The sequence below is a fragment of the Protopterus annectens genome, chromosome 3.part1, assembly GCF_019279795.1.
Source record: "Protopterus annectens isolate FY-2018-M chromosome 3.part1, PAN1.0, whole genome shotgun sequence".
In the NCBI taxonomy this organism is placed as follows: Eukaryota; Metazoa; Chordata; order Ceratodontiformes; family Protopteridae; genus Protopterus; species Protopterus annectens.
Window position 1 is genome coordinate 285,661,360 of NC_056732.1, and position 26,917 is coordinate 285,688,276.

The 26,917-nt window shown below is 38.0% G+C and overlaps 1 protein-coding gene across 1 annotated transcript in view; it reads left to right on the top strand.

Moving 5' to 3' along the window:
• Positions 1-26,917, top strand: part of LOC122798086 (von Willebrand factor D and EGF domain-containing protein-like) — a 78,266-nt gene that overhangs the window by 26,580 nt on the left and 24,769 nt on the right. Inside the window, exon 2 of the mRNA XM_044066753.1 lies at positions 23,675-23,770. Coding sequence (XP_043922688.1) covers positions 23,675-23,770 — 96 coding nt within the window. The remainder of the gene's footprint in view (positions 1-23,674; positions 23,771-26,917) is intronic.

Genomic DNA, 26,917 nt, shown 5'->3' on the forward strand with positions numbered 1-26,917 from the left:
GTATTAGATACCTGAGACACTGCATACTCAAATGTGGGCAAAGGCATTCCATTGAAAAATGCCATTCTCGTTTTGTCAGAAGGGAGAAGCCCTGTCTCTAACAGATGACCAGTTTGGGTCTAGTTTTTTCTGTCTTTTCCTACAAATGGCATGTAAATGCCCAGATTATGGTTCAGTCGAATTTCTACATACAAATTTTCTTCTAAAGAAATTTGCTGCAAGTCCTATTTGTGGTAAAAATGTTCCATTTGTTGGGTTCTTTGTGGATGTTCTTATATGTCCCAAAAACACTGCCTTAAGATTTTGTGAACCCAACTGAAGACTCAGCTGTGTTGTCCATCTGTAAAGCTGTCTCACATGTGTTTTCGATGTTTCACTGCTTACTGTTGGTGCATGACCTGCTAAGCCTGTAGCCATGTCAACGGTATTCAATATTGCACAGGTTTAGGCAAGATGGAAGGTTAATGACTCCAGTGGTAAATCATTGATGGTCTCTTAAAGACATTTATTTTTGCATGTTACAAGAAAAATACAATAAATATCTGAAATATCACTTATAGAAATACTGAGAAAACATGAAATTTCATGGAATCTGGCATTTCAGGCCAGAGTGCAACTCATTAAAATTTGTATTTCATATTATGTTTATTACCTGTAAAGGTATTGCTTAATCTTGTAGTTGAAACTGATTCTTTGTAACCTCAAGGATGTTAGCACACTAGTTCTGTCTGTCCAGATCTGCTTCTTTAAGCTCCTGCAAAGCCACATCCTTTATTTCTATAATACTGTCCATCCACTTTAGCCTCTGCTGCCCCCTTCTTCTATTACCTTTGAACTTTTCTAGCATCGCCATCTTCCCTAGTGCACCCTTTTTTCACATTACCTGATCATAGTATTTGGGTTTAAGTTTTACTCTCAGACTAACCAGTGAAGAGTATGGATGTATTTCCTTAAGTATTAACTGATTTGGTCTTCTAGCTGTCCATGGAACTGTCAAAAAAATGTCTTCAAGACCATAGTTTCAAAGTGTTGATTTACTAGTGCACAGCTTTACTTACAATCCAGCTTTCACAACTGAATGTTACTACTGGGGAAACATAGCTTTGATTATATGAACCTTCGTGGACAATGTAATGTCTTTGCTCATTAAAATCGTAGCAAAATTTAGCATTGCTTTCCTACCAAAAAGCAAATATCTTTTAATTTCATGACTGCAGTGACCAATTTCAGAGATCTTTGAGCCTAGGAAAGTTACATCTGTCATTGTCTCAACATATTACCAACATATATTTGTAAAGAATTGATAGGGCTAGATAACATAATTTTTATTTTGATGTTGAGCAGCAAACCAGGTTTTGGACTTTCTGCTGTGCTTTCTACTTTCACCTACAACAAGCTTTACAATTCTTCCTCACTTTCAGCCATTAGAGTGACACTATCTGTGCATCAGAGGTTGTTAATATTTCTTCTAGATGTTTTGATTCTAGCACTTGATTAGTCTAACTTGATATTTTATATAATGTATTCAGTATGTACATTGAATAAGTATGGTGAAAGGGCATAGCTTTGTCATACTCCTGTCCTGATTATTAACCATTCAGTTGTTCCTTAGTCATTTCTAATTGTTGCTTCATGCTCTACATACATATTCCTTAGAACGTAAGTAAAGTGACCCAGTGTCACTATTTCTGTAAGAACCTGCTGCAGTTTTTTTTATGGATCACATACTTTAATACTTTTGAGTAGTCAGATAGGCAGCAATAAGTATTTTCTGACATTCCCTTACTTTTGCCATTATCCAGAGAATGTTGTGAATTTGATATGTGGTGTCTCTGTCTCTTCTAAAACTGGCTTGCACATCTAACAGTTCTTTGTCCACATATTGCTGGAGTCTAGCTTACACGATCTTGAGTATTGCCTTACTAGCAGGTGAAACAAGCACAGTTGGTTGATAATTTCAGCATTCTTTTAGGGGTCTATATTATATGCTCAAATAGACTTTTCTTTGAACATATAATCATCGACACATAAAGAGCAAACACTCTAAAGCGTGAATGGCCATTATCAGGAATTGCCCTTTTCCCCAATGTAGATTAATCTCAGAGTTGGTATATTTAGTTGGGGATATGTGTGTGTGTGTGTGTGTGTGTGTGTGTGTGTGTGTGTGTGTGTGTGTGTGTGTGTGTGGGGTGGGGGGGTGATTAGCATTTTGAAGTTTGTGTTTATTGTGTGCAGCTCTGTGAATTTTTTCCTGAGGAAAAATTTGCAGATGTGGCTGTACGTGCCTTAGAGTGTTTGCTCCTTATGTGTCGATGATTATATGTTCAAAGAAAAGTCTCTTTGAGCATATAATATAGACTCTTCTTTTAGCAATACCCTTTTGGGACTTGAATATCAACTATTTTTTACCAGGCCAGTATCATGTTTTTCCATATTTTTTCTAGAAAAATCCAAGCAACATTGCAACAACATCTTAAGCATTTCTGCTGGAATCTCATCACTTTTTGTTGGCTTTTTTATTAGCAAGACTTTCTATGGCCCATTTATTTTCACTCTTTGGGGTGTCTGGCTTTAGGTTAGAGAATATACTGCTGTATTTGTCTGTGATAATAGGGTTCTTCTTATATAGTTCTGCAAGTTGCTGATACACCTTAATATTTTCTGCATCTTTGAGGTTCCTCCCATCTTTTCTTTTGAATGTGCCCACTTTTGTCTGAAAGTTCCTCTTAATCTCACCAATCTTCTTAAGTGGGTCTTTTGTCTCTCCCATTCTCATCTTCTTCCATTTACTTACACTGCTTATTTAAATATGCCTTCTTATCTGTCCATGCTATTCCCTAAAACTCTACATTCAACTTGACACTTTTTTTATCTCCATTAATTTTTGCACTTCTTTTTTTCCTTGGCCACTTCTAAGCTGTCTACAGTCAGCTATTTTGAATTCATCTTCATACATTAAATATTATGCCACCTCCTGTACAATATGGCAGTCTCCTGTCTATAGTTATTCATGTGCTGTATCTGCCATGTCCAATCCCTTAAATGTATTATTCACCTTAACTACATATTGACTTGGAATATTATTGAGCTTGTATCTCACTGGCCTAGATGTGTTTCTTGTTTTCTTTAATTTAATTCTAAATTTTACAACAAGAAACTGATGGTCAAAGTCACAGCCGCTGCTCTTGTTTTTCCTGACTGTGTAGATCTCTTCCATCTCTTACTACAGACTATGCAATAAGTCTGATGTTGGTGTTGGCCATCTGATAGTAGTCATGTGTAAAGCTGCATTTTAGTTGGTTGAAATAAAGTGTTTGCTATCGCCAGTGAATTACCTTGGAAGAATTCTACTAGTCTGTGTTAATTTCATACACCAGGACCAAACCTGCCCATAAACAGAGCTATAGCATTCCAACACCATAAAATGAATGTAACGTCCATTTTGGGTGTTATTATTTCTGTTGCTGCAGCTCATCATAAATGTGGTCAGCTTCCTCCTCTTTGGCATCTCTTGTTGGATATACACTTGTATAAACTTGTGTCACTGTAACATGGAATGATTCACCTTTTAATCTGATTGAGATCATGCTGTCATTTTGGGGTTGTAACCAAGAGCTGATTTTGACACTGTTTTGTTAACTATGGGGGCTGTTTCATTTCTTCTGCAAGATTCTTTGCCACTATAGAAAATCTAATGACATAGTTGACAGTGTTTACTATCACAATCTTGAGCCCACAATCCTGAAAAATCATAATCCAGATATCAAAATATCAAAAGATCAACATGATGTCTAAAAATCCTGAATACTGAATCTTCCTACCAGAGTGAACCCATAAATAAGTGCTAGCATGAGTCTTCCAGGGATGTGGACCCAGGAGCAAGTGCTGACATGCATCCTGCAGGAGAATGGGTCCAGGAGTTTTATACTGTAGTCTTCAGTGTTTTGGCCTTTGATATCATAGTCATGGGATTATGGTTTTAAAGACTGTGAGTTTAAAAAATGTGATAAACCAATCACTATCTGATATAAAAGATTCCTATTCCAGCCCATTTTAGTTCACAGATTCCCAAGGTGTCACTATCCATGGTATATACTCCTTTACAGCACTAGATTTTCCTTTCTTCTTCGAGTACATCAGCAGATGGATATCCTCCCAACTTTAATCCATCTGCTTCATAAACTCTAACACTACTTGTATGTGCTTTCTACTTTTCATAAGTGGTATCTATTGTCTAGTGTCATTTTGATATGTCTCTGTTTGCTTTTGTATTTAGGGTTTTCATGCCAAAAATACTGCAGTGACTTGCTATTACCTTTATCCTGTGGAGCATCTTTTAGTTCAATCTCTCTGCTTATCGTAGGTGATCCTACCTTTCTATAATTTATATCTTTATTCAGTGTTCCTTATAATCCATTTTAAATTTGGTTACACGGAGGTGTACTTAAATGATTACGGAATTGTAGTAGTGGAAATGCAGTTAATCCCGGGTATAATTTCTGAAACATCTGCTCATAGAGATATAAATTTATGTTTCCAATAACCATAAATCAATATCCTTACTTATACACTGTGGTTAAGAGTGATGTAAATTTGTTAACATAGTGAGGGGTCTGTTTTTACATGCAGTTTGCAAACAATTTTAACAATATTATAATTTAGGCCATGGAGTAGTGTTCTGTATGACCAAGTGACTTGAAGGTTTTTGGCCAATTTGCTGTCATACATTGATATTAGATGGTAGTGGTAATTGGCAAAATATATGTTGTCCTCTGTCTTTTTGAATCCATACTGCTATTCACAAAAACATCCAAGTAAAGAAAGTTTGTTTTAATAGCTGGATGCAACTTTTTTTAGTACCTTGGACAATGGTGATGATAGATAGTCACATTGGTCTAAAAGAGTCTAGTGAGAGTTTTTGTACCTTTTTGGGGTAAAACATATATTTGTGTCTTTTCAAAAGCTAAGAAAAACACTACATATAGTAGGTGTTTACAGAGTATCTGCCAGTAACTCTTAAAATAATATATTAAACTGGTTTCTCTTAAAACTGACATTTTTTTAAAATTTAGCCTTTTTATCAGGGCACGTATATGTTTAGCTGCTCTGACTGAATAAGGTTTCGAAAGCTAAAATTTAAAACCATACTGTGTGCAAAGAGCGATGAAATTCCTTCTGATGCTGTGCCTGTTAATGATCCTAGTTCTACATTAGCTCAGAGTGTAAATGACATAATTGCATCATCCATTAACTCAGACAGTAAATAATATAATTGCATCATGCATTAACTCACAGTGTAAGTAACATAATTGCATCATGTCCTTTCAGCAAGAAGATTGCTCTCCTGCCACAGGCATTGATGGATATCAAAAATGCAGGCTGTGACTGAAAAAGTCTGACCTCAGTTCATCTGTTACATTTTACAGTAGTTCCTGAAATCATAGCAATCATGAAAAGCATGGTTCCTGTTGGATGCTTTATTATGGGTCTGTGCTTTCCTGCACTGAATAAAAAGGCATTTTGCTCTGATACACTTTTGTTCATTGTGCTATCTCCACAGATGCTCAGTCTGTTCATTCCTGTGGGTGAGAAGCCCAGCTCCTAGTTACTCCTTTAGAGTGAGGGTCAAGTGCATTGGGAATGGTATGAATATCCATGAAGGAATCATGATTTTCTGTTTAAGCCCAAACAGCCAGGATGCATTGGCTGCATCACACCCCTTTTCTGTGCAGTGGTGCTCTCTGAGTGCTACTGCCCTGCTCTGCAGTAACTTAAATACTATGTGGGTCCCACACCTGGCAGGTGGTTGTCATGACTACCAGTATTACCTCTAGGAACACAGCAATTGTCTTGGCTGCAGTACATCCCCTATGGCCCTCCCACTAAGTGATACAAGAAGCTAGCCTAATTATCCCTCTCATTCTGCATACCAGCTCTAACAGGTGTCTAATCAAACCTGGGTCATCAGGTGTAGTTAGGACTATATCTCTTCATGTCAGTAGAGCTACTTGGCCTGGCTAAGTGCTAATGTAATACACAGAACAGGTTATTCTTTGACTTTTTTCCTCCAGTATGGATATTTTTTTGCTTTACAATGCCATCAAAAATACAGGAAAGATACTGCAGTACAGCAGTACAGTCTGACCACCTCAGTTACACAAGACCATTTGATTTGCTGAAGTTTAAGGAGCAAGTATCATTGACAGGGTATTGCTTAGAGTAGACTGCTAGGTAGATATTTGGTAGGACAAGAAATTCTCCTTTCTCCCTTTTGGAAATATGTGGTGGTGTGGAGTGGATCATGGACTGGCTACTGCTTCATCAGCAAAGGATCATTATGACACCTTTCATCTTATGTCTGACAGCTGTTGGTTATAGGACTCAGGATTGCTGTAACTCTGTAGAAAGTATCAATATTTTTTCTAGCTGCCTTCTCCTCCATGCCTGCCAACTATTAGCCCACCTCCTGTTGGTTTTGAGTCCATTTGCTCTCCTTCTACTTGCTTGTAAAAGTGAGAGTTGACTAGAAAGGGCTGTCATTCTGGCAACTATGAGGTTGTTTTTTTGCCCTCACTTGCATCTAACAAGTGCAGTAGCTAGTGCAGACAATTAAGGCTATGAGCTGCATCCTGTGGGTACAGGGTTTGATTCCTTCTATCCCCATTTGCCTTCTGTATGACTTTGATCAAATCACTTAACAAGACAGTCCTTCTGAGAAGGCACTTTGTGTCTTATGGGCTTACCCAGTTAACAAAAAGGTAAAATAAAACAAATAAATAAATAAATAAAATAATGTGAACAATAAGGTCAGTTTTTTTAAGCCCTTATCCTGTCCTTGATGACTAACATGAGATACCACATCACTGCAAGGACTTTATTATGCCCTCTACAAATATATGCCATTTTCCACCCACCTGTTAATTGAGGGCTGTCATCATCTTGGCAAACCAAGTGTATGTCCCAGGATAATAGTTGCAAGTTGCTGCCTGCAAGTTTCCACATGTAAGTGGCAAAGCAGTCAACTGCACTACCACTCCCTTGCCTCATGGGAAGTGAGTCGGCATTAGCCACTTAGTTTTGCCAACCTGCCTGGCTCCTGAAGTACCTGAGTTGGTCAGACAGTGGTAGTCTGCATGGTGGTCAGGGCTTTATCCATTGACATCACCCATCTGAGCTAAAGTATGGAGATTTTCCATAACTGCACCCTAATCACCTTATGGCTGTCACTTCCTGAGTGTCCTCAGATCTTGTCAGAGTGATCTGTACTGATTAGAGCAAGCTGATGGCTAACAGCATTATGCTAGCAGCACAATGTTTGTGTGATGTTGTTTGTAACACCAGTGCTTCTTATGAGTATGGATTGCACCATCACAACCCCTTTGGAGATTTACTAGGCATACAAAATTGGAAGCTATTAGCAATTACCATGAGAATATCATCATCATCATCATCATCATCATCATCATCATCATCATCATCATCAATGTGTTCTTAGTGTGTAGCTATAGCAATCTTGTCATATTCATAGACTTTTACTAAGCAAAGGACATCACTGAGAGGCTCAGCCGTGTCCCTCACTACTGGTGAGGATTACTAGCCCCCAACTTTTTTAGATGTGCTTGATAAATTCCATTTGAAAATGTGTGATATTCCATCCAGTCAGTGGTACGGCGGTAGCATTGTTACCTCATAGCAAGAGGTTCTCTCGTTTGATTCTCAGTTTGGCTTGGGAGTACCTTCTGTGTGTAGTCTGCATGTCCTCCCCGCAGCTGGGTAGCATTCGAAAGACATGCGTGCGTAAATGTTCGTGCCTTCGTTAAAGGTTGGGCATCGAGCTGGCACCTCAGCGTTTCATAAAAATCTACTGCCAGTCATTAGCGGACCAGAGTTCTGCTGTGGCGACCCCTTACTGGGAAAAAGCTGAAAGACAAACAACAACATCCAGTTATCCAGACAGTTTTTTTAAGGCCACGAGAAAAGCAAGGCACTTGATATGTAAGCGGGACCTTTTCCAGAAATGAGGGTTAAGTTGTGTTAGGTGCCTATTGCACCACCTGTTAATCCTAATATGACTGCAGTTTTATGCCTGTAGAGAAGCTTTCTGCTTTACCGTTAGATCTCTTTGTGGAATTCAAAGATCATGAGGTTGTTAACAGCATGGAAGGCTAAGCAGAGCTCATCCCACAGAAGCCTATATAAAACCGAGTGGAGGGATGCTGATTTCAACCTGTCAGAGTAGCTTAGAGTATGAAGAACTGTGATTCTTTTTACAAGGGAATATTGAGGCTTCTCAAACTGGTTTAGGTGTTTAGTGAGCTAAACTGTGAAAGAGACATTATAGTCAATTATTGGCTTAATAAGAGGAATAAAGTGGGATTAAACATTTTCCTATTTTTTTCCTTATTGCATTCATCTGCTAATCAGGTAAAATAATTGGTCATCATGAAGACTTTTCAACCTTGGCTAAGGCCACAGAAGGAATGGTAGAGGTAACATAAATGAACACTTTAGAGTAACCAATGAACTAGCATGTTTTTCTTAGGAAACTTAGTTATATGGAGAAAATCCACACATGCATGTTCTGCATATGCCAAATCCACACATACAGTGACTGGATATCAGTACTGAACCTTGGATTACAGAACTGTGAGACACTGATTGTGACCACTGGACCACCATTCACTGTTTGTACTTTTCTTTCACTGTATGTGTGCATGCCATTAGAAATTTCACAGGGCTTCATAGTGAAATTGCGGGAGAGATGGTTAACCCTTCATTATTGATGGAATTAAGTGTATTAACATAGACCTGTGGTTATCATTCTTAATACATTTCTGTATGTACTTTGCTTGTTTTTTTTCCAGGTGCAGGTTATACAGTTGTGCTTTGCAATAGAAGCTCAATAGTTGCACCTAGTGTTGTTGTCAATACATCAGCAGTATCAGTTGCCATGATGGTACTTCTTAGTACCATCTTTGCCTGCACAGCCAGTGCTGCATAATGCTGTAACTTGCAGGGCAGAGACACTAATGCACAGGACACAGTTTGTGGCCACCTTTTGAGTGCCTCAACTGCCAGTGGTGACCAGTGTGGCATCAGACATGGTGAGCATTGAGACTGATAGAAACAGCCAGACTCTTAATCAGACAGCTAAAAGTGAGGGCCAGGGGGATGGTGCTTTCTCAATTATCACTTCACCAGTCTGGGAACTGCCTCAGCTGAGGAAAAGATGAAATGGCTGCAGGGTCCACTTGCAGATGCTACTACACTTCCTCATCAGAGATCTGCTTGAAGAGCAGGTGTTGCCAAAATTAGGGTCTTGGTCAACTTATTGCATGTGGCTACCATTCTGGCTACTCTTCTAATTAGGTTACTTCCAAGGGTTAGAAAATTGCCTCTGGTAATTTGCTACTTTTTTAGCATTCTCTGTCTATTTTGACTTCCTCCTTTTATTGGCTAAAACCATTGTCTGTAGTAGCATACCACACATTGTTACTTGCATTTCACATTTACTACTCTTCCAGAAATATCACTGTAAAATGTATTGACTTACTGGGGGTAAATGCCAGTTCCTGAATATTACATAACATCTTTAAAACATGTCATAGTAAAGTATACTGAATATCTGGCAATCAACACCAGTTCACGAATATCACACAGCACCTTACTCTTTGTTCAAAGTGATTTTGACACTTGCTAAGTGTACTGTATGGGAAAGAGATTTTAATTAAAAGTGAATGTCCTGCAGTTTTATATTGTTTTTCCAGTCCCATCCTGTTAATATAATCTTCAATGAAAATGGACTCTCTTATTAAAGATTTACAAGAACCAAACACCCTAATACTGGGTGATTTTTAACTACCCTGCCATTAACTGGGAAAACTACTCATGTCCCAACACCTTTGCGCAACGGTTCTTGGAATTCATAAATTCCAATGCCCTGGATCAACTAATCCATAGTCCCACCAGGGGCTCCAATATCCTAGACCTGGTCATTACCAACATGGGAAATCAATGCTCCATACCTATGGTCACCCCCTCGTTAGTCAGGTCTGACCATAAGCTAATCACCCTTAACATCTACATCCCACCCCCACCCCCCAGTAAAGAAACCACCATAAAAAAACTTCTCCAAAGCCAACTTCATGCTACTCAAGTCAGAAGTGACAAACTTCATGACACCCATGCAGACGGAAACTGAAAGTTCAACTGCTGAATCCTACACTAAGGAACTGTACGAGTACATCCACTCATGCATGAATCATGCCATCCCAAATAGAGCCAAAATGCTCTCATCCAAAAAAGGAAGCCAATCTGGTGGTCCCCTGCCATAAACAAACTTTACAACAAAAGGAAGAAACTTTTGCAGAAAAGAGGAAAATCCCAGGATGCAAAAACTCCCTTACTAGCCTCAGTAAGAAACTGAGATGCCTCATAAAATCCTCCAAAGCTAGTTACGAAAATAAAATTGCCAAAGATTCTAAAGACAACCACAAAGCATTCTATAACTATGTCAAGAATCTAAATGGCAATGCTCAGATCTGCTCTGAGCTAAAACAGAATGGCATTAAATATACTGATCCGAAGGATATTGCCAATATCCTGGCAGATCGATTCAGTGCCAACTTCACTCCCCTCTCACCCCTAAATGGCCCATCTCAATACCGGAAGATTGCCAAATTCCAGTAATAATGGCCACACAGGTACAAAACGCACTCTCTAAAGCCAAGAATACAGCATCCATGGGACCAGATGACATCCCGGGCTGTGTACTACATGAACTACAATATGAACTGGCACCTCACCTAAGTGTCATGTTTAATCATAGCCTCACCTCAGGTTTCATGCCCACTGAGTGGTGCAGAGCTACAGTTATCCCAATCCACAAGGGGATCCACCTTGGATCCCGGAAACTACCATCCCATCAGTCTGACAAGCCTTATCTGCAAGGCCATGGAGTGTATTATCATGGAACTTATAAACAAAGACATTGGCAACCTTCAAACACTGGACCCCACCCAGTTTGGGTTTGTGAAGGGCCGATCTTGTCTCCTGAACCTGATTGACTTCTTTGAATCAGTCTCCAGAGCCATGGACAAGGGTAAGGTGGTCCACACAGCCTATCTAGACCTTGCCAAGGCCTTTGACACCATCCCCCACTCTGGAATCATAGATAAACTTACTAAGTTGGGCTTTAATCCCTATGTCACCCAATGGGTTGCTAAATGGCTTACTGATAGAACCCACACTGTAAAAGTAGCCGACTCCAAATCCAGCTCCAGACAAGTGACAAGTGGAGTGCCTCAGGGTTCAGTCCTGGGGCTGCTCTTGTTTGGCATCTACTTCTCTGAAGTACAGGTCAACACTAAGGGACTCTGGCTAACAAAGTTTGCAGATGACTGCAAACTGGGAGCCATTATTGAATCCCCAAATGATGTGGATACTCTAGAAAAGGGCCTTACAGAAACAGATGCTTGGTGCCAGAGCCATGGGCTCAAGCTCAATGCCAAGAAATGTATTGTTATCCCCTTGGGAAAAAACATGTATCCATGAATTACCATATAGGTGGCAGTACACTAAACACAGAAAGTGTGATAAGAGACTTAGGGACACAGGTGGACAGTGGTCTCACCTTCGATAACCACATCGCCACAACAGTCATGAAATCCTTCTATGTGGCACACCTCATCACGAAGGGCTTTTCATCCAGAAAAAAGGAGGTCATTGTCCCACTGTACTCATCCCTCATTAGACCCATTATAGAATACAACACCCCATTTGGTATGTACCTCTCAAGACATCTGCAACAACTGGAAAGGCCTCAGAAATACCTCACTAAAAGAATCACAGGCCTAAAGCAGATGCCCTATGCTGACCTCCTTAAAAAACTCCAGCTATACTCTGTCGCATATCATCTACTCCGAGGCGATCTCTGCTTAACATACAAGGCCATGTCAAACCCAGAGCTGTTGGACATGCTACACTTAAAGAAATCCCAATCCCTCAGAGCTACATGCTCCAGGGATCTAAACCTTGTCATCACAATAAACAAAACATGCTGGAGGGATAGGTTCCTGACCCAGAGACTCCCCAGACTCTGGAATAGATTGCCCATACATGTCAAGCAGAGTGCCTCTTTGGACCTCTTTAAGAGGAACCTTGACGATTGGATGGGAGAAAGGAAATTCCCCCCAGAGATCAAGTCAGTCGCCCTGCTAGACAGGGGTCCAGGAAAGTAAATAATGTGGGAAGAAATAGCCAGGGAATTGTTATGGCTAGGCTTGTATAGACCCTAGGGCTGATAGCCTAGTACCAACCTATGAACCTATGAACCTATGAATCATATATAAACTTGAAAACCAATAGAGCACAGGTTTAGTTAGATAGCAATAGCTTCAATTAATAACGAACTTCACAACTAAAACAAATTCACAAACTTTATTAACACTTTATCTTAAAATCACCATGTTTTCATCCGCTACATCGGATTTCATCAGATGCCCAATCACTTTCCGAAAAGCACTTAAATACTATTCCCTTCAGATCTATTACCTCCAATTAATGCTTAAAAATTGATTCTGAATAACTAACAATTCCCTTTTATTTGTTCAACAGCCCAAGTTCACCAAGCCTATATATGAAAGTAATGAGACAAAACCAATAAAAACACATTACTAAAATAGGGTCTATATTAGAAAGAATGAGCACTCAGAATAACGAACACGTCAGTCGACACTAATTGAGCGACCACTGTCATTATCGAAACCTCACATGGTTGAATTTCACAAAGTCAAAATGTTTTACTTGGCCAAAACCGTTCCCCTAGTGCCGTGGTGAATATCAACTCAAAATACAGTGCAATCGTAATACACCTTAATCATACGTAACGACTATTTTTAATGTTAGAGAAATTAAGTAAACATGTTTATTAATGAGCTACTGTGTAAATAACCTAAATAAAACCCACCATAGTGAACCATGTTTGTAAACACATGCAAACTATACTACACTAGTATTAATAGCATTGCAATTGCTCGTAAAAATTATTGCTGACTATACATAGCTTTGTTTTCCCGGGGAAAACAGTGTTGCATTTGCCATGATAGTGTACAACACATTTGTATCACAAAACCTTATTATTACACTCCCTTTTATAATGTGCTACGGCATTACTAGCAACAAACGTAATCAAAATTACCTAAATAACTACATATTACACAATTAGTAAAGAACATATATTTATAGATATATTTATATACGTTATATATTTCATGTAAACATAAATGTTTTGTCTGGGAAACTGCAATGAAAGATACATGACTGAGACGTAATTCCATCAGTTGTTCCTGAGTGTGACTTGTCCAATATTTCGAACTTGCTGTTTTAGACTTTACCTGCTTTTGGTTAAAACAGTGTTCACTTAATACATGTCGACAAAGTCGTGTTCAGCATTCTAAGCATTCATTTATCTAATATAGGTCCACTAAAATATATAAAATATATGTAATATTTAAATATCAATACAATATTTAAATAATAATAAGACTGTATTTAAAGATGCATTTAAAATATATAATCCCAAACCGAGAAGGATTTAAAAAAGACTAGCTGTTAAATTTTAGCCTGTAAGTCTATGTAAACTACCCATTAAAACTAACAATGGTACACCACTGCCATCAACTGGACAATCTAATAAAATTATTAAAAACAAAAAAATGATAAAAAAGGTAGTAAGATGTGAGTGTTTATTCATGGTCTAGCAGTTCTAAGTTTTAACACTGGGACTACGGAGACAAATTCATTCAACCCTGGCTTGCTATTTGCTTCCAATATTAACTGCCAGTATAGTTCCCTATATTCTATTTTTGTCTCCCACGGCCCTCCCCTAGGGTCCTTTTTACTTCCTCTATCACAAAAAATTCAAAAGCAGCTTGATGGCAGTTTAAAGTGTGTTTATATAATGCATTTCTTCCGTCCCTACTTTTTATGTCATTTAGATGTTCATATATTCTTTGTTTAGTTTCCGTGTGGTTTTCCCAATAGAAAATGCATTACATTTTTTACACAAACCTATGTAAACCACCCCACTGCTATTGCAATTTGAGTATGTCTCTGCTTGAATCAATCTATTTCTCACCTCCAGGTAAACCAAATCCTTATTCACTACATAAGGGCATTGGGTACATGCTCCATATTTAAAAGTTCCCTTTCTTCAAAAAACATTACTCCCACATCTATTATTTTCCAATATTTCCTTAATATTGCCACCCTTTTTACACAAAATTCAAAGGTTCCTTAAACAAACCCTCTAAATCCAAATAAGAAAATCTTTTCCAATTTGTCTTCACTCTTCTCTTATGATATATGTACCGGTATTATAATTCATAATATATGATCCTTTTTACCTCTCTTGTTTGTTCTGTCTAATCTGATTCCCCCTTAGAGTTGTTTCCAAACCTTACATAATCCTGCCCATTCCCTAAACTATATTTATATTTGTCTTGTCTCCCTTATTTCACTTCTGTCATGATTTCTTCTACAAATTTTAATGGATATTTCCTTTCACAAAACATCATTTTGAATTTATTACACTCTTCCTCAAAATCTAGTTCATCTAAGGTCATCCTTGACCCACTTATACACTGCCCTTTCACTATACTTCTTTTAAAACTATAAGGGTGGGCACATATAAATTATAAGTAAGAATTGGAAGAGGTTTCCTTCCTGTATGTAGTGGTTTTAAATCCTTCAATCCCATCCATCTTATGTACTGTTACATCTAGATAGACCATTTTGTTCTTACTTGCATTATAAGTAAATTTAAGAAAATGTGTGGTATTATTCAAATAGTCCATAAATTTCCTAAATTCTTTCTTAGACAAAGGTAACTCCTGGAAGGTTTTGTACCTAGGGGCTAGAGAATAAAATACTTTTGGGACTGAACCAGTGGTCTTGATTTTCTCATTATTGCTGGTTGTATGGACTAGTTGTCTTTATGGCTTCAGACCATAACAGAGACAAAGGTAATTCCTGGAAGGTTTTGTACTGAGGTGCTAGAGAATAAAATACTTTTGAGTTTGAAGCAGTGGTCTTGATTTTCTCATTGTTGCTAGTTGTGTGGACTCTTCCTCACTTCCAGTCCAGAAAATACACATATTGTCCAGGAACCTTCTATAAAAATTCCATTTCTTCTCATAAATGGAACCAAAAATATGTTTTTGTCCCCAAACGAATAAAATTATATTGGCATAGGCAGGCGCACAGTAGGTGCCTGTTGCTACACCTTTTTCCTGCTTAAAAGCTCCCCTTCAAATAAAAAACTTATTGACCAGAACCATTTCCATTAATTCTAAATATAATTTAAAGCCATCATTTGATACCTGTTCATTTTCTAATAGTGCTTCCTCAAATCACTGTAATCCTGTTTTTAGAGGTATTACTGAGAACAGGTCCTGTATATCTCTTGTGACAAATATCAGTTCCTTCTTATACAAACAATTATTCGCACACTATAAAAATTCCCAGGAGTCTTTTAAAATTCCATCTTGTTCTGTCCAATTTTTTTCAATTTTAATTTTAAAAATTTAACTTTTGAATGTGTTTTTGAACCATTAGCCGCTACAACTGGCCTAAAGGGGGGGGGGGTCATTCAAGTTTTTATGGACTTTAGGAATACCAAATATAAATGGTACCACAGGCTCATTTACACATAAATATGGAAAATGTTTTTGATCAATCATCTCGTCCTTCAGTAATCCCCTCAAAGTAAAATCTATTCAATAGTAAGCTATATTTATTTAATTTCTAGAAACTCTAGAATATTTATTTTTATCATTAAGGAGTTCCATCATCTTTCCTGTACATACTGTATACTATAGAGTTCATTAAAATAATCTCCCCCCCTTTATCAGGCTTAATTATTCTCACATATTTATTCCCTCTTAAATCATCAAGTAGCCTCTCTTCTATGGAGAGATTAAAATGGACTTTATTCTCTTGCATTGCTTTCCTAAGATCACTCTCAACTTGTCTATCAAAATTTCTTAGTTGTGGATGTAGGGGGGATTAAATGTGCTCTTACTTTTTAACCCAATATTCTCCCCGTGCCATAATTTCCGTTGTTTGTATATATATATATATATATATATATATATATATATATATATATATGTGTGTGTGTGTGTGTGTGTATATATATATATATATATATATATATATATATATATATGTATACACACACACACATAGATATATATATATATATATATATATATATATATATATATAGTGTGTGTGTGTGTATATATATATATATATATATATATATATATATACACACACACACACACACACACACACACACACACACACACACACACACACACACACACACACACATATATGTATTTAGAATATGCAGAAGTACTTTTTCTCCTTCGTTATAAAATTGGCCATGCATCTGAATTACAGTTGTTGGGTTGGTTAGTATGTTTCCTACATTTTTTACTCACTTGTGCAAATCAGCTTTTCACTATCATTATGCACAGAAGTTGGGAGTGATATTTCTAGAATTCAAATACCAAGCACCAACATTGGTGATGAGATCCCACTACTCAGCAGGAATCTGTCCTCTGTCTCTAGAACCTAATCTGATAAACCAGGACTGCCGACACCCCCCCCCCCCACAAAAAAAATCATTTGCGTTCTCATTTTTCAAAGTGTGATGACCATATATTTGTTTTGCAAATAGGTAAGTAGACAGGCTCATTTGGAATTTTTTCAGCTATGCCCCTATTCTGAGGCACTTTTATGGAGTAAATATATGAGAAAGATAATTCATCTAAAAACTCCAAAGTAACAAAACATCAGAGTAATATGTGTGTTAATACTGCATATATTTGAAGGTCTTTTATTCTCCAGTCTCCAGACAATGCATGGTTTACAGAATATTTACAGCAAGGTAGCAACATACAAGATAACTTAGCCCATTGTAGGCACCATGACGATTGGTACATTTACATTGTTTCTTCAGCCCTTGCAGCCATGGCCCATGCAGGACAATACTGATTCTTCCTTAGGGCACATGGTAGTCTATAGACATTTTTTCTGATCCATTTCTTTACCTCGTGCTGGAGAATAAATTCAAGGGAAGTGTTGTGTTTCATGTCAGATACTGACTAGCAGTAACTGTATGGATAAGTCATTGGGCTTACCAGAAATAAAACATTCTTGGTTGTAAACAGTTGTCCACTGCCTGACTCTGCATTATCTGTACTGATCCCTGTCATCCTGGTGCTTGTAACACTAACTCATTTTATGTTGTCAAAGATGGTGGTCATCTAGTCATAGTGAACCAGTGACCTTGGTTTGGTTTTGCAGTTCTTTCTGAGCCTCAGAAAAAGAATGGGTAGGGAGGTTTTCACTGTATTTTGTTGCTCATTCCATTAAGCCAGTTCATTTGATTCAGAATCCTCCTTAATATATCCCTGAGGACACATATATCAAAAAAGATTAGTATGCATATGCTATGGGCATGATGCTTGCTTTATAAAATGTTTATGTCACCCAGAAGGTTAGAGCAGCGTCATCTCTAGATGCTGTTTATTTCAGGGTTGAGGTATATGCATACCTAGATACATCACTGAATGTCTTCTTGGCTTCCTTCTAGTAATCGTCATCTAAGTATTTGCTTATTTTATAATCTGGACATTGCCATGACATGAAGCAATTATCCAATTTATAAGTATGATTTTGACCTCACACCAAGAAAAACCTGATCTTTGCAGTAATATGGATGTGATCACCATCTAGGTTTAGCCAGTGGTTAGCCTTCTTGGAACATGTTTTGGTTTCTTCTGTCAGTGGTGGCCAGTGCCAGTTATTTCACTGGCAAGCCCATGTATAAGAGTTTTTAGGAGATGTTTGGTACTGTAGATCCAGAGGTGTAAGGATCATGAGAAAAGTTTGCTGGACAGTTCATATATCCAAGAAATTTACTTTGGTGCTGGCCCCAAGAACCTGTTTGAGGACTTCCATTCACATCACCTGTAGTATTAAGATTATATTCAGTGCACATATCAATAAAATTCTGAGTAGACGTTCTTGCCCTTGTGTCATGTCAGCTATCTCCATACATAGCCTATAGATAAGAATTGTTTCCTGTTTCTTATTTATTTATTTATTGTCATTTGTCTACTGGGAAAGTCCAACTAGGCCCGGAGGTACCCATTTTTAGTACAGGCCCAGGGAGAAAAACTCCAGTTTTACATGAAAAGGTACTACAATTATTATACATTACAAAATTTTTGCTAAAGAAGACTTATTAACGTTACACACTAAGACAGCAGTAAATATTTTGCTTAGAAGTACAAAAGAGAAAAAAACATTATATTAAATGAACAGTTTGAGTAAGCTAAGGGATTAATAACATTTGCTGCATATATACTATACAAAGAGAAGATCATGGGATACAAGCTTATACACATAAAACTGTTGACATGCAGTAGAGTAAAGCATCAGAAATTATAATACATATCAGAGGACTTGTTACAATTATATGGGGGAATTAAGAAATAAACATTTGGAGAGAAACAAATTATGGGGCAGGAGAAATTAGAAGAATGGCAGATAAGAAAGACAGAAATGAAGTGAGAAATGAGAAAGGATTAGTATGGTTGAGAGGGTTCAGCCTGGGTGGTTTTTTTTTGTCTTTGTTTTCTCTGTGACTTGTCTGCATGCAAATGATTAGTCCTGTTGTGATATAGTACACAACCAAAGGACACCACATTTTGTTGTTTTTACTTGTCTGACAATATAATGTACAGGCTAAAGCTATGAGCGTCTAGGAAGTTTCATCCTATAGTCCTAAATCTGATTTATTCAGTTTCCACTTTCATATTGAGGGTCTCTGGATAAGTAACAGGCAGACTGCATTGGTCCCAAATCAACATAATTAGTTAACACAATAACTAAATACATAATTAAAATACAATAAGCAATCACCCTGTTAGTCCTTTATAATTGTTTAATTTGTATTATGTATGGTGTAAAGTGGTCCAGAAAATCAGTTATGCATCCAGGCTGAAGCTGAGTATACTGAAAAACAAAAGTGTCAGACAGAGCTATCATGCTTGGATTGTTCTCTACCACCAAACAACAATGTTTCTAGTAATACCTTGTAATAAACTAGCAAGAATACTTCTCTGTGGAACACAGTGCATCATTCCGTTTCTAGCTTTGTTTATGTACATGCAACAAAACTGTTCATAAGCTCCCCCCACCCATTCCACCTTAATAATGTATGCTAACCCTAACCCCTACAACCCTGCTCCTGCCTCTAACCTTAACTCTAACTCTGCACCTTAAAAAAAATTTTGTGATACCTTTTACCTAACCCCTACCCTAACACTAATGTACACACATACACACACACACACACACACACACACACACACACACACACACACACACGCACACACACACATCTGTTTTGACAAAAGAAGTATTCAGCAATATTGTCATTGGATAAAACAAACATTCATACAAAAACATTTGCATTTCATTATGTTGAATAAATGAATGCCTGACAATATGCAGTACCCACACATATATATAGTTGCCTCATGGAAGGTAAAAAACTCAAAAGAGAGAATCACAAATGGTAGAAGAAAAAAGAATCATAAAACACTGATTGACTCATAAGAGTGAATCACAAAACACTGAACACTTCTTTCCCACTAACAAAGCTGCCTGCACTATCTTATCCATGTGTGCTAGCCCTAACCCTACCCTAACCCTACCCTTCTCTTCACTACATTACTAATAAACCTTTCCCTAACAATACCATTATACAAGACAAAAGGGCATAGAGCACAACACAAAACATGTACTGCACATCACTGTATTTATCCTCTTATCTTACCCGCAAACACTTACATGTTCAGAACAACTGCTGCAACAGTCTTGCACATCTACACAACCACCACTTTTCCATTCAAACTTAAATTTTCCTGCTCACTCCTGCCTGCCTACCCTACATAAAATTAATTTCAACCATATATAATCCATAAAAATTCACTTATTTGTGCATTCTGTCTTTTTTGCCCCAACAAAAACGTGTGTGTGTGTGTGTGTATAATGAATAATGACCAATGAGTTTGTTTGAAACATAAAACACTGAACAAACTCACTGGTAATTGTCATTTATCACCACCAAAATCACCTAAAACAAAGTAATCAGAAATATAAACTAATAGGTTACATTTGCAATTAGTCAAATTAAAAACACTAACTTCATAGAAAGGGGAAAAAAAACTACTGAATTATGTAACGGTCAATCTGCTGAAGTTTGACCACTACATAATTTGACAAACTATACCACTGATGAAAGTCACCAGCATTTTAGCACATGTCAAAATGTGTGCAATGACAAATCATATAAAATACATAGATAAAGTTTATTTATTGTTGTTTACTAGGAAACTGTGTGTGTGTATATGTGTATGTGACTGTACATAAACTGAAACTCCCAAATGTCAGTGTTAGTAACACTGACATGTAAAAACCGAAAAGAAAATATGTTGACATGTTTACATGCATCATCCAAGCATAACCCTAGACCATGCCAAATCTCACACATTGTTTTTACAGGGGGGCAAGTCCACACATCTGTTAGTTATATATACAAACTTTGAGATTGCACAGTTCCCCAGGGAAGGCATATTTTACCCAACTCTAGGAATTGTCGACCTCTAACATCTGTTGACCTTCTGGTTTGTGTATGTGTGTGTGTGTGTGTGTGTGTGTGTGTGTGTGTGTGTGTGTGTGTGTGTGTGTGTGTGTGTGTGTATACATTAATCATTTTGGGTAGAACATGGGATTTTGGCAAAAATACAGCCATATTTATGAACGTATAGTTTCATGTATAAATCAAAATAACTAAGTACTGGAGGATTCTTTATGATGAGATGCTCATAGTAGTGGGTAACTCTAGTGAGAGTGTGTAGTTGCTAAATGTTAAAGAGTAGGCAATATAATAATTAAAGTACTAGAAAGGAGAGCGGATAAGTGAGATGGCTTAGAACAGAACATTTATATGTAGTAATGATCTGGCATGTACATCCACAACCCTTTTTCCCATTTTTGTACATGGGGTCAGGGTATCATTTCAACAGTGCAATCATCTAGAGCCATGGTATATACTGCCAGGTGACTGACCCTGTTTTTGTACATGGGGTCAGGTTATCATTTCAACAGTGCAATCATCTAGAGCCATGGTATATACTGCCAGGTGACTGACCCTGTTTTTTGTACATGGGGTCAGGGTATCATTTCACCAGTGCTAATCATCTAGAGTCATGGTATATACTGCCAGGTGACTAACCCTGTTTTTGTACATGGGGTCAGGGTATCATTTCACCAGTGCTAATCATCTAGAGCCATGGTATATATTGCCAGGTGACTGACCCTGTTTTTGAACATGGGGTCAGGGTATTATTTCACCAGTGCTAATCATCTAGAGCCATGGTATATACTGCCAGGTGACTAACCCTGTTTTTGTACATGGGGTCAGGGTATCATTTCACCAGTGCTAATCATCTAGAGCCATGGTATATACTGCCAGGTGACTGACCCTGTTTTTGTACATGGGGTCAGGGTATCATTTCAACAGTGCTAATCATCTAGAGCCATGGTATACACTGCCAGGTGACTGACCCTGTTTTTGTACATGGGGTCAGGGTATCATTTCACCAGTGCTAATCATCTAGAGCCATGGTATATACTGCCAGGTGACTGACCCTGTTTTTGAACATGGGGTCAGGGTATCATTTCACCAGTGCTAATCATCTAGAGCCATGGTATATACTGCCAGGTGACTGACCCTGTTTTTGAACATGGGGTCAGGGTATTATTTCACCAGTGCTAATCATCTAGAGCCATGGTATATACTGCCAGGTGACTGACCCTGTTTTTGTACATGGGGTCAGGGTATCATTTCACCAGTGCTAATCATCTAGAGTCATGGTATATACTGCCAGGTGACTGACCCTGTTTTTGTACATGGGGTCAGGGTATCATTTCACCAGTGCTAATCATCTAGAGCCATGGTATATACTGCCAGGTGACTAACCCTGTTTTGTACATGGGGTCAGGGTATCATTTCACCAGTGCTAATCATCTAGAGCCATGGTATATACTGCCAGGTGACTAACCCTGTTTTTGTACATGGGGTCAGGGTATCATTTCATCAGTGCTAATCATCTAGAGCCATGGTATATACTGCCAGGTGACTAACCCTGTTTTTGTACATGGGGTCAGGGTATCATTTCACCAGTGCTAATCATCTAGAGCCATGGTATATACTGCCAGGTGACTGACCCTGTTTTTGTACATGGGGTCAGGGTATCATTTCAACAGTGCTAATCATCTAGAGCCATGGTATATACTGCCAGGTGACTGACCCTGTTTTTGTACATGGGGTCAGGGTATCATTTCACCAGTGCTAATCATCTAGAGCCATGGTATATACTGCCAGGTGACTGACCCTGTTTTTGAACATGGGGTCAGGGTATTATTTCACCAGTGCTAATCATCTAGAGCCATGGTATATACTGCCAGGTGACTGACCCTGTTTTTGTACATGGGGTCAGGGTATCATTTCACCAGTGCTAATCATCTAGAGCCATGGTATATACTGCCAGGTGACTGACCCTGTTTTTGTACATGGGGTCAGGGTATCATTTCACCAGTGCTAATCATCTAGAGCCATGGTATATACTGCCAGGTGACTGACCCTGTTTTTGTACATGGGGTCAGGGTATCATTTCACCAGTGCTAATCATCTAGAGCCATAGTATATACTGCCAGGTGACTGACCCTGCTGCATTCTTTCTTCCTTACCAAAACAATTGCATGCATTCTAGAGTGTCCAGTCTACCTACTGTATATCTTTGGACTGTGGAAGGAAACTGGAGCACCAGGAGAAAACCCACGCAAACACAGAGAGAATATGGAGACTCCACACAGAAGGCAAACCTCTTGCTTTGAGGAGACAATGCTATCTGATGCACCACGGTGCCACCAATGGTCTGACATATATCTGTTTTAGGCCGTGAGTGGAGAAATACTACACAATTCCACAATAATAAAAGGGAGTTCAACGAAAAAAGAGAAGCGAATTCAGGCAGGAAACGGGGATTATAATGTTGAGATTGTGCTTTTTTGTGACATTCTTGAAGCTGTATTAAAAGGGAAGTTAATATAATTTGCAATTATAAGAAAATTTGCTTAAAAGGGAAGCAATATGCTTTGTGATGATTTAAAAAAACTCAATGTTTATGTAGCAATGATTCTCAGGTTTTTCTCATGTTGCCATCTGTACCATTATATTACTGTGGAATTTTTCCCCTAGATTTACTTTGACAAAGAAAGATTTCTGTTATATCATGCTCCATGACACAGTCTGTGAACAATTGCATTAAGCAAATCAACATATTTCAGCAATTCTCTAGTTTTTCTTGTCAGCGATGCATTAATTGGTGATGAGATCAGTGTTCTTAAGTCTGATGACTTTCATGCTAGTTTTGAAAGAAATGTTATGTTTAACCATCCTTATTTTACAAATATTTGTATACCTCTTTCAATCATAGTGAATTTTCCTATAAATATATTTCAGCTACCTGCTACCCGAAGTGCAAAAATGGTGGTGAATGTCTGAGACCAGGAAAATGTAGATGCCTTCCTGGATTTGGAGGAAGATATTGCCACAAAGGTAAAGGCAGAAACATGGTGATATGCACATGTATATAAGATCTAATTAGAGTTTTAGCGATGCTGGACTTTTAGTTAAAACTGTTGTCCTTTTGAGATATAATATTTTATATTAAACATTACATCATAAATGTAGGCATAGATTTATGTGGCCATATTGTGCCCTTGTTATGCATCTCATTAGAATGACATACACTAAGGTACGCCTTGTGAAGGCCACATTTCATATTTCATCCCAGGTGTGTAATTTATATTGCTAGCTTTGCAACAAATGTCAAGTTGTTTTAAGTTTGATTTCCATAGAAGATGACAAAAGTTAACCTTATTAAAACCCAAGATGCATCTTAAAAGTAGAAGACTGTCATGTCTTTGAGAACAGATGTAGATGTAATCACGATGCATTAAAATTACTGAAAACATCTGGTATAAATCATGTATTTTAACATTATAGATGTCCGCTCTGAGACACAGCCTTGAGTTATGATAGGCTGCAAAAGTAATAACCTTAGCAGTTTTTGCTGTCTCAAGTGAAACTGTGCTTTTCCAAGCCTAAAAATGTAATAATAAAAAAATTCTGTTCTCCCATGTTCATTCATGAAGATAAGCAAGCTTAGCAAAAATGCCATAATTTATAATTTTCCAGAAACATTTTACATCAGCTACAACCAATGATAATTACAATAAGTGCATTATACATACAATTTTGGGAAAACAAATCAATCCAGTTATAGCTGAACATGACAATAAGACAACATCTATCTTATTTCACATCAACAATGACTTTCATCGTTTCATAGGTAGGAATTAGGCTAGCTGCCTCTGTGGGCCATTTTAAACTTAACCAGTGTACCATTCATTGGGGAGAATCAAACCCTGTACATTGTGTCTGTGAAGTAAGCACCTTAACCATTATGCCAACCCCAATCCAATATTCTCACCACTGGGTGGTTAGCTCTGTCACTGACTTGAAATAATACAAAAAATTGTGTTTTTATATTTGTCTTGGTGAAACAACACAAAATCTTGTAAACAGAGCAATGTTTTCCTGAGTTCAGTAATCATTTAGTAAAAACTACAAGAACAACCTAGCCAAGCTAGAGTTTTCACTGTGTGATACCTCAAACCTCTTGTAACAGAGGCCTGTGGGATATACACAAATGACCAGTTCAGGACATATTGCTTTAAAATGTCCATGACTTTTTACTTTATTCTTTTTTAATTCTTTATGGATTTTGGCCATGGTGGTGCAGTGGTCAGCATTGTCGCCTCACAGCAAGAGGTTCTCTGGTTCGATTCTTGGCTGGAGCTCCTTATGTGTGGATTTTGCATGTCGTCCCCGTGGTTGAGTGACATTTAAAGACATACAGGTAGGTGCGTGTGTGAATGGGTGTGCCTTCTTTGAAGGTTGGGCTGGCACCTCAACACCATAAAAATCCACTGCCATTCATTAGCAGACCGGAATTCCGCTATGGTGACCCCTAACCGGGAAAAGCCGAAAGACATTAGTATGGATTTTGACTTTACTGGTCTGAATGAATCCATAAAGACTTAAAAATGAATAAAGTAAAAAGTCATGGACATTTAGAAGTCATATAGCTGAAACACTTGATGTCCTGAAGGGGTCATTTGCATATATCACATAGGCCTATATTATAGGAGGATTAAGGTATCACAAAGTGAAAACTCTAGCATGACTGGGTTTTTCTTGTAGTTTTTACTAATTGGTTTGTCTGTGTGACCTTTTTATTCTTTGCTTTGAGTTGAGAAAGTCAAGAAACCAAAAATAATGTGAACAGCATATGTGTTTCACTTTATTTATTCATATAGACAATCGCACAAGATGACTGTAGCTCTTTGTGAAAGTATTATGAAGAACTCAGTGTCTATAGAGAAGCACTCCAGACATAGAAGTTAAACTCTTTGTAATAAGATAAAAAATATGCAAAATGCCTGTTGTTCTTTACAAAATGTGCTCAGGTTGAGGAAAATTCTAAGTGTTTCTTATGAGCAAAGCATTTAAATATTTTAAATGTTATAAAAGGGTCTACTTTAACTGGTCAAGTCCATTTAACCCCCTGCATCACCTTAGTAACACTTGATAACCCTAACTCTAATCCTTCCATGCTCCTAAACCTAACTGTATAACTTATTGTAGAAAAATTATCACAGCACTACTGCAACCATTACACAAGACAGTTTGGATACACATTAATTACATCCAAACATATGCTCACGCACCCACACACACACACACACACACACACACACACACACACACACACACACACACACACACACACACACACACACACACACACACACACACAGACACACACACAGACACACACACGCACTGCACGCACGCACACACACACACACACACACACACACACACACACACACACACACACACACACACACACACACACACAGCACTGCTTACTTTAACTTAGGCTGTAACACTAAGCTGCAAACACTTACACAAACTAAATGTATCCTCTTATCTAACTCCAACTCTGTCCATAACCTACAAACCTATACGATCCACACCCAAAATACAACCCACCTACCTGTTTTGGCAACACAAACATTTGTTCAGCAAAACATCCCCTATTTACACTTTTCAAACAAATATATGTTCAATAAATAGAGGTGACCTGTATTTATAGGATGATCAACATGGACAGCTGGACAAATATTTCTAAGGAAAATCTAGAACCACAGTCTTTCACTTTAAATATGTTTAATAAAGAAAATATCTTTGTACTCACAGCACTGAGAAAGCTGATAGGCGAAACCTTGTCTACTTTGGTTTGAGAATCTTTTCTTTTTGGCATTGATTCCTTGGGGTCACTGGCTTCAACCTTGAGTTAGTGGTTGATGCCAGTTCTAAACTCCAGTGATTCATATTGTGGCCCAAGGACCCTATTTGCCTACTGCTATTGACATCCAATCCCACCCAGCCCAGGACAGAGAACCTCAAGTGGACTTAGCAGGATGGATTCTCTTAATCTTTTTCCTCCATCCAAGGTCTGGGGACAAGGCTAAGTGTAAGAGGGTATGTAAAGTCTCTCCCAATGATTACCCCACTCCAGACCTTGGTGATGACAATGAAGCTGACTCCCACTACCACCTGATGTCCTCAACT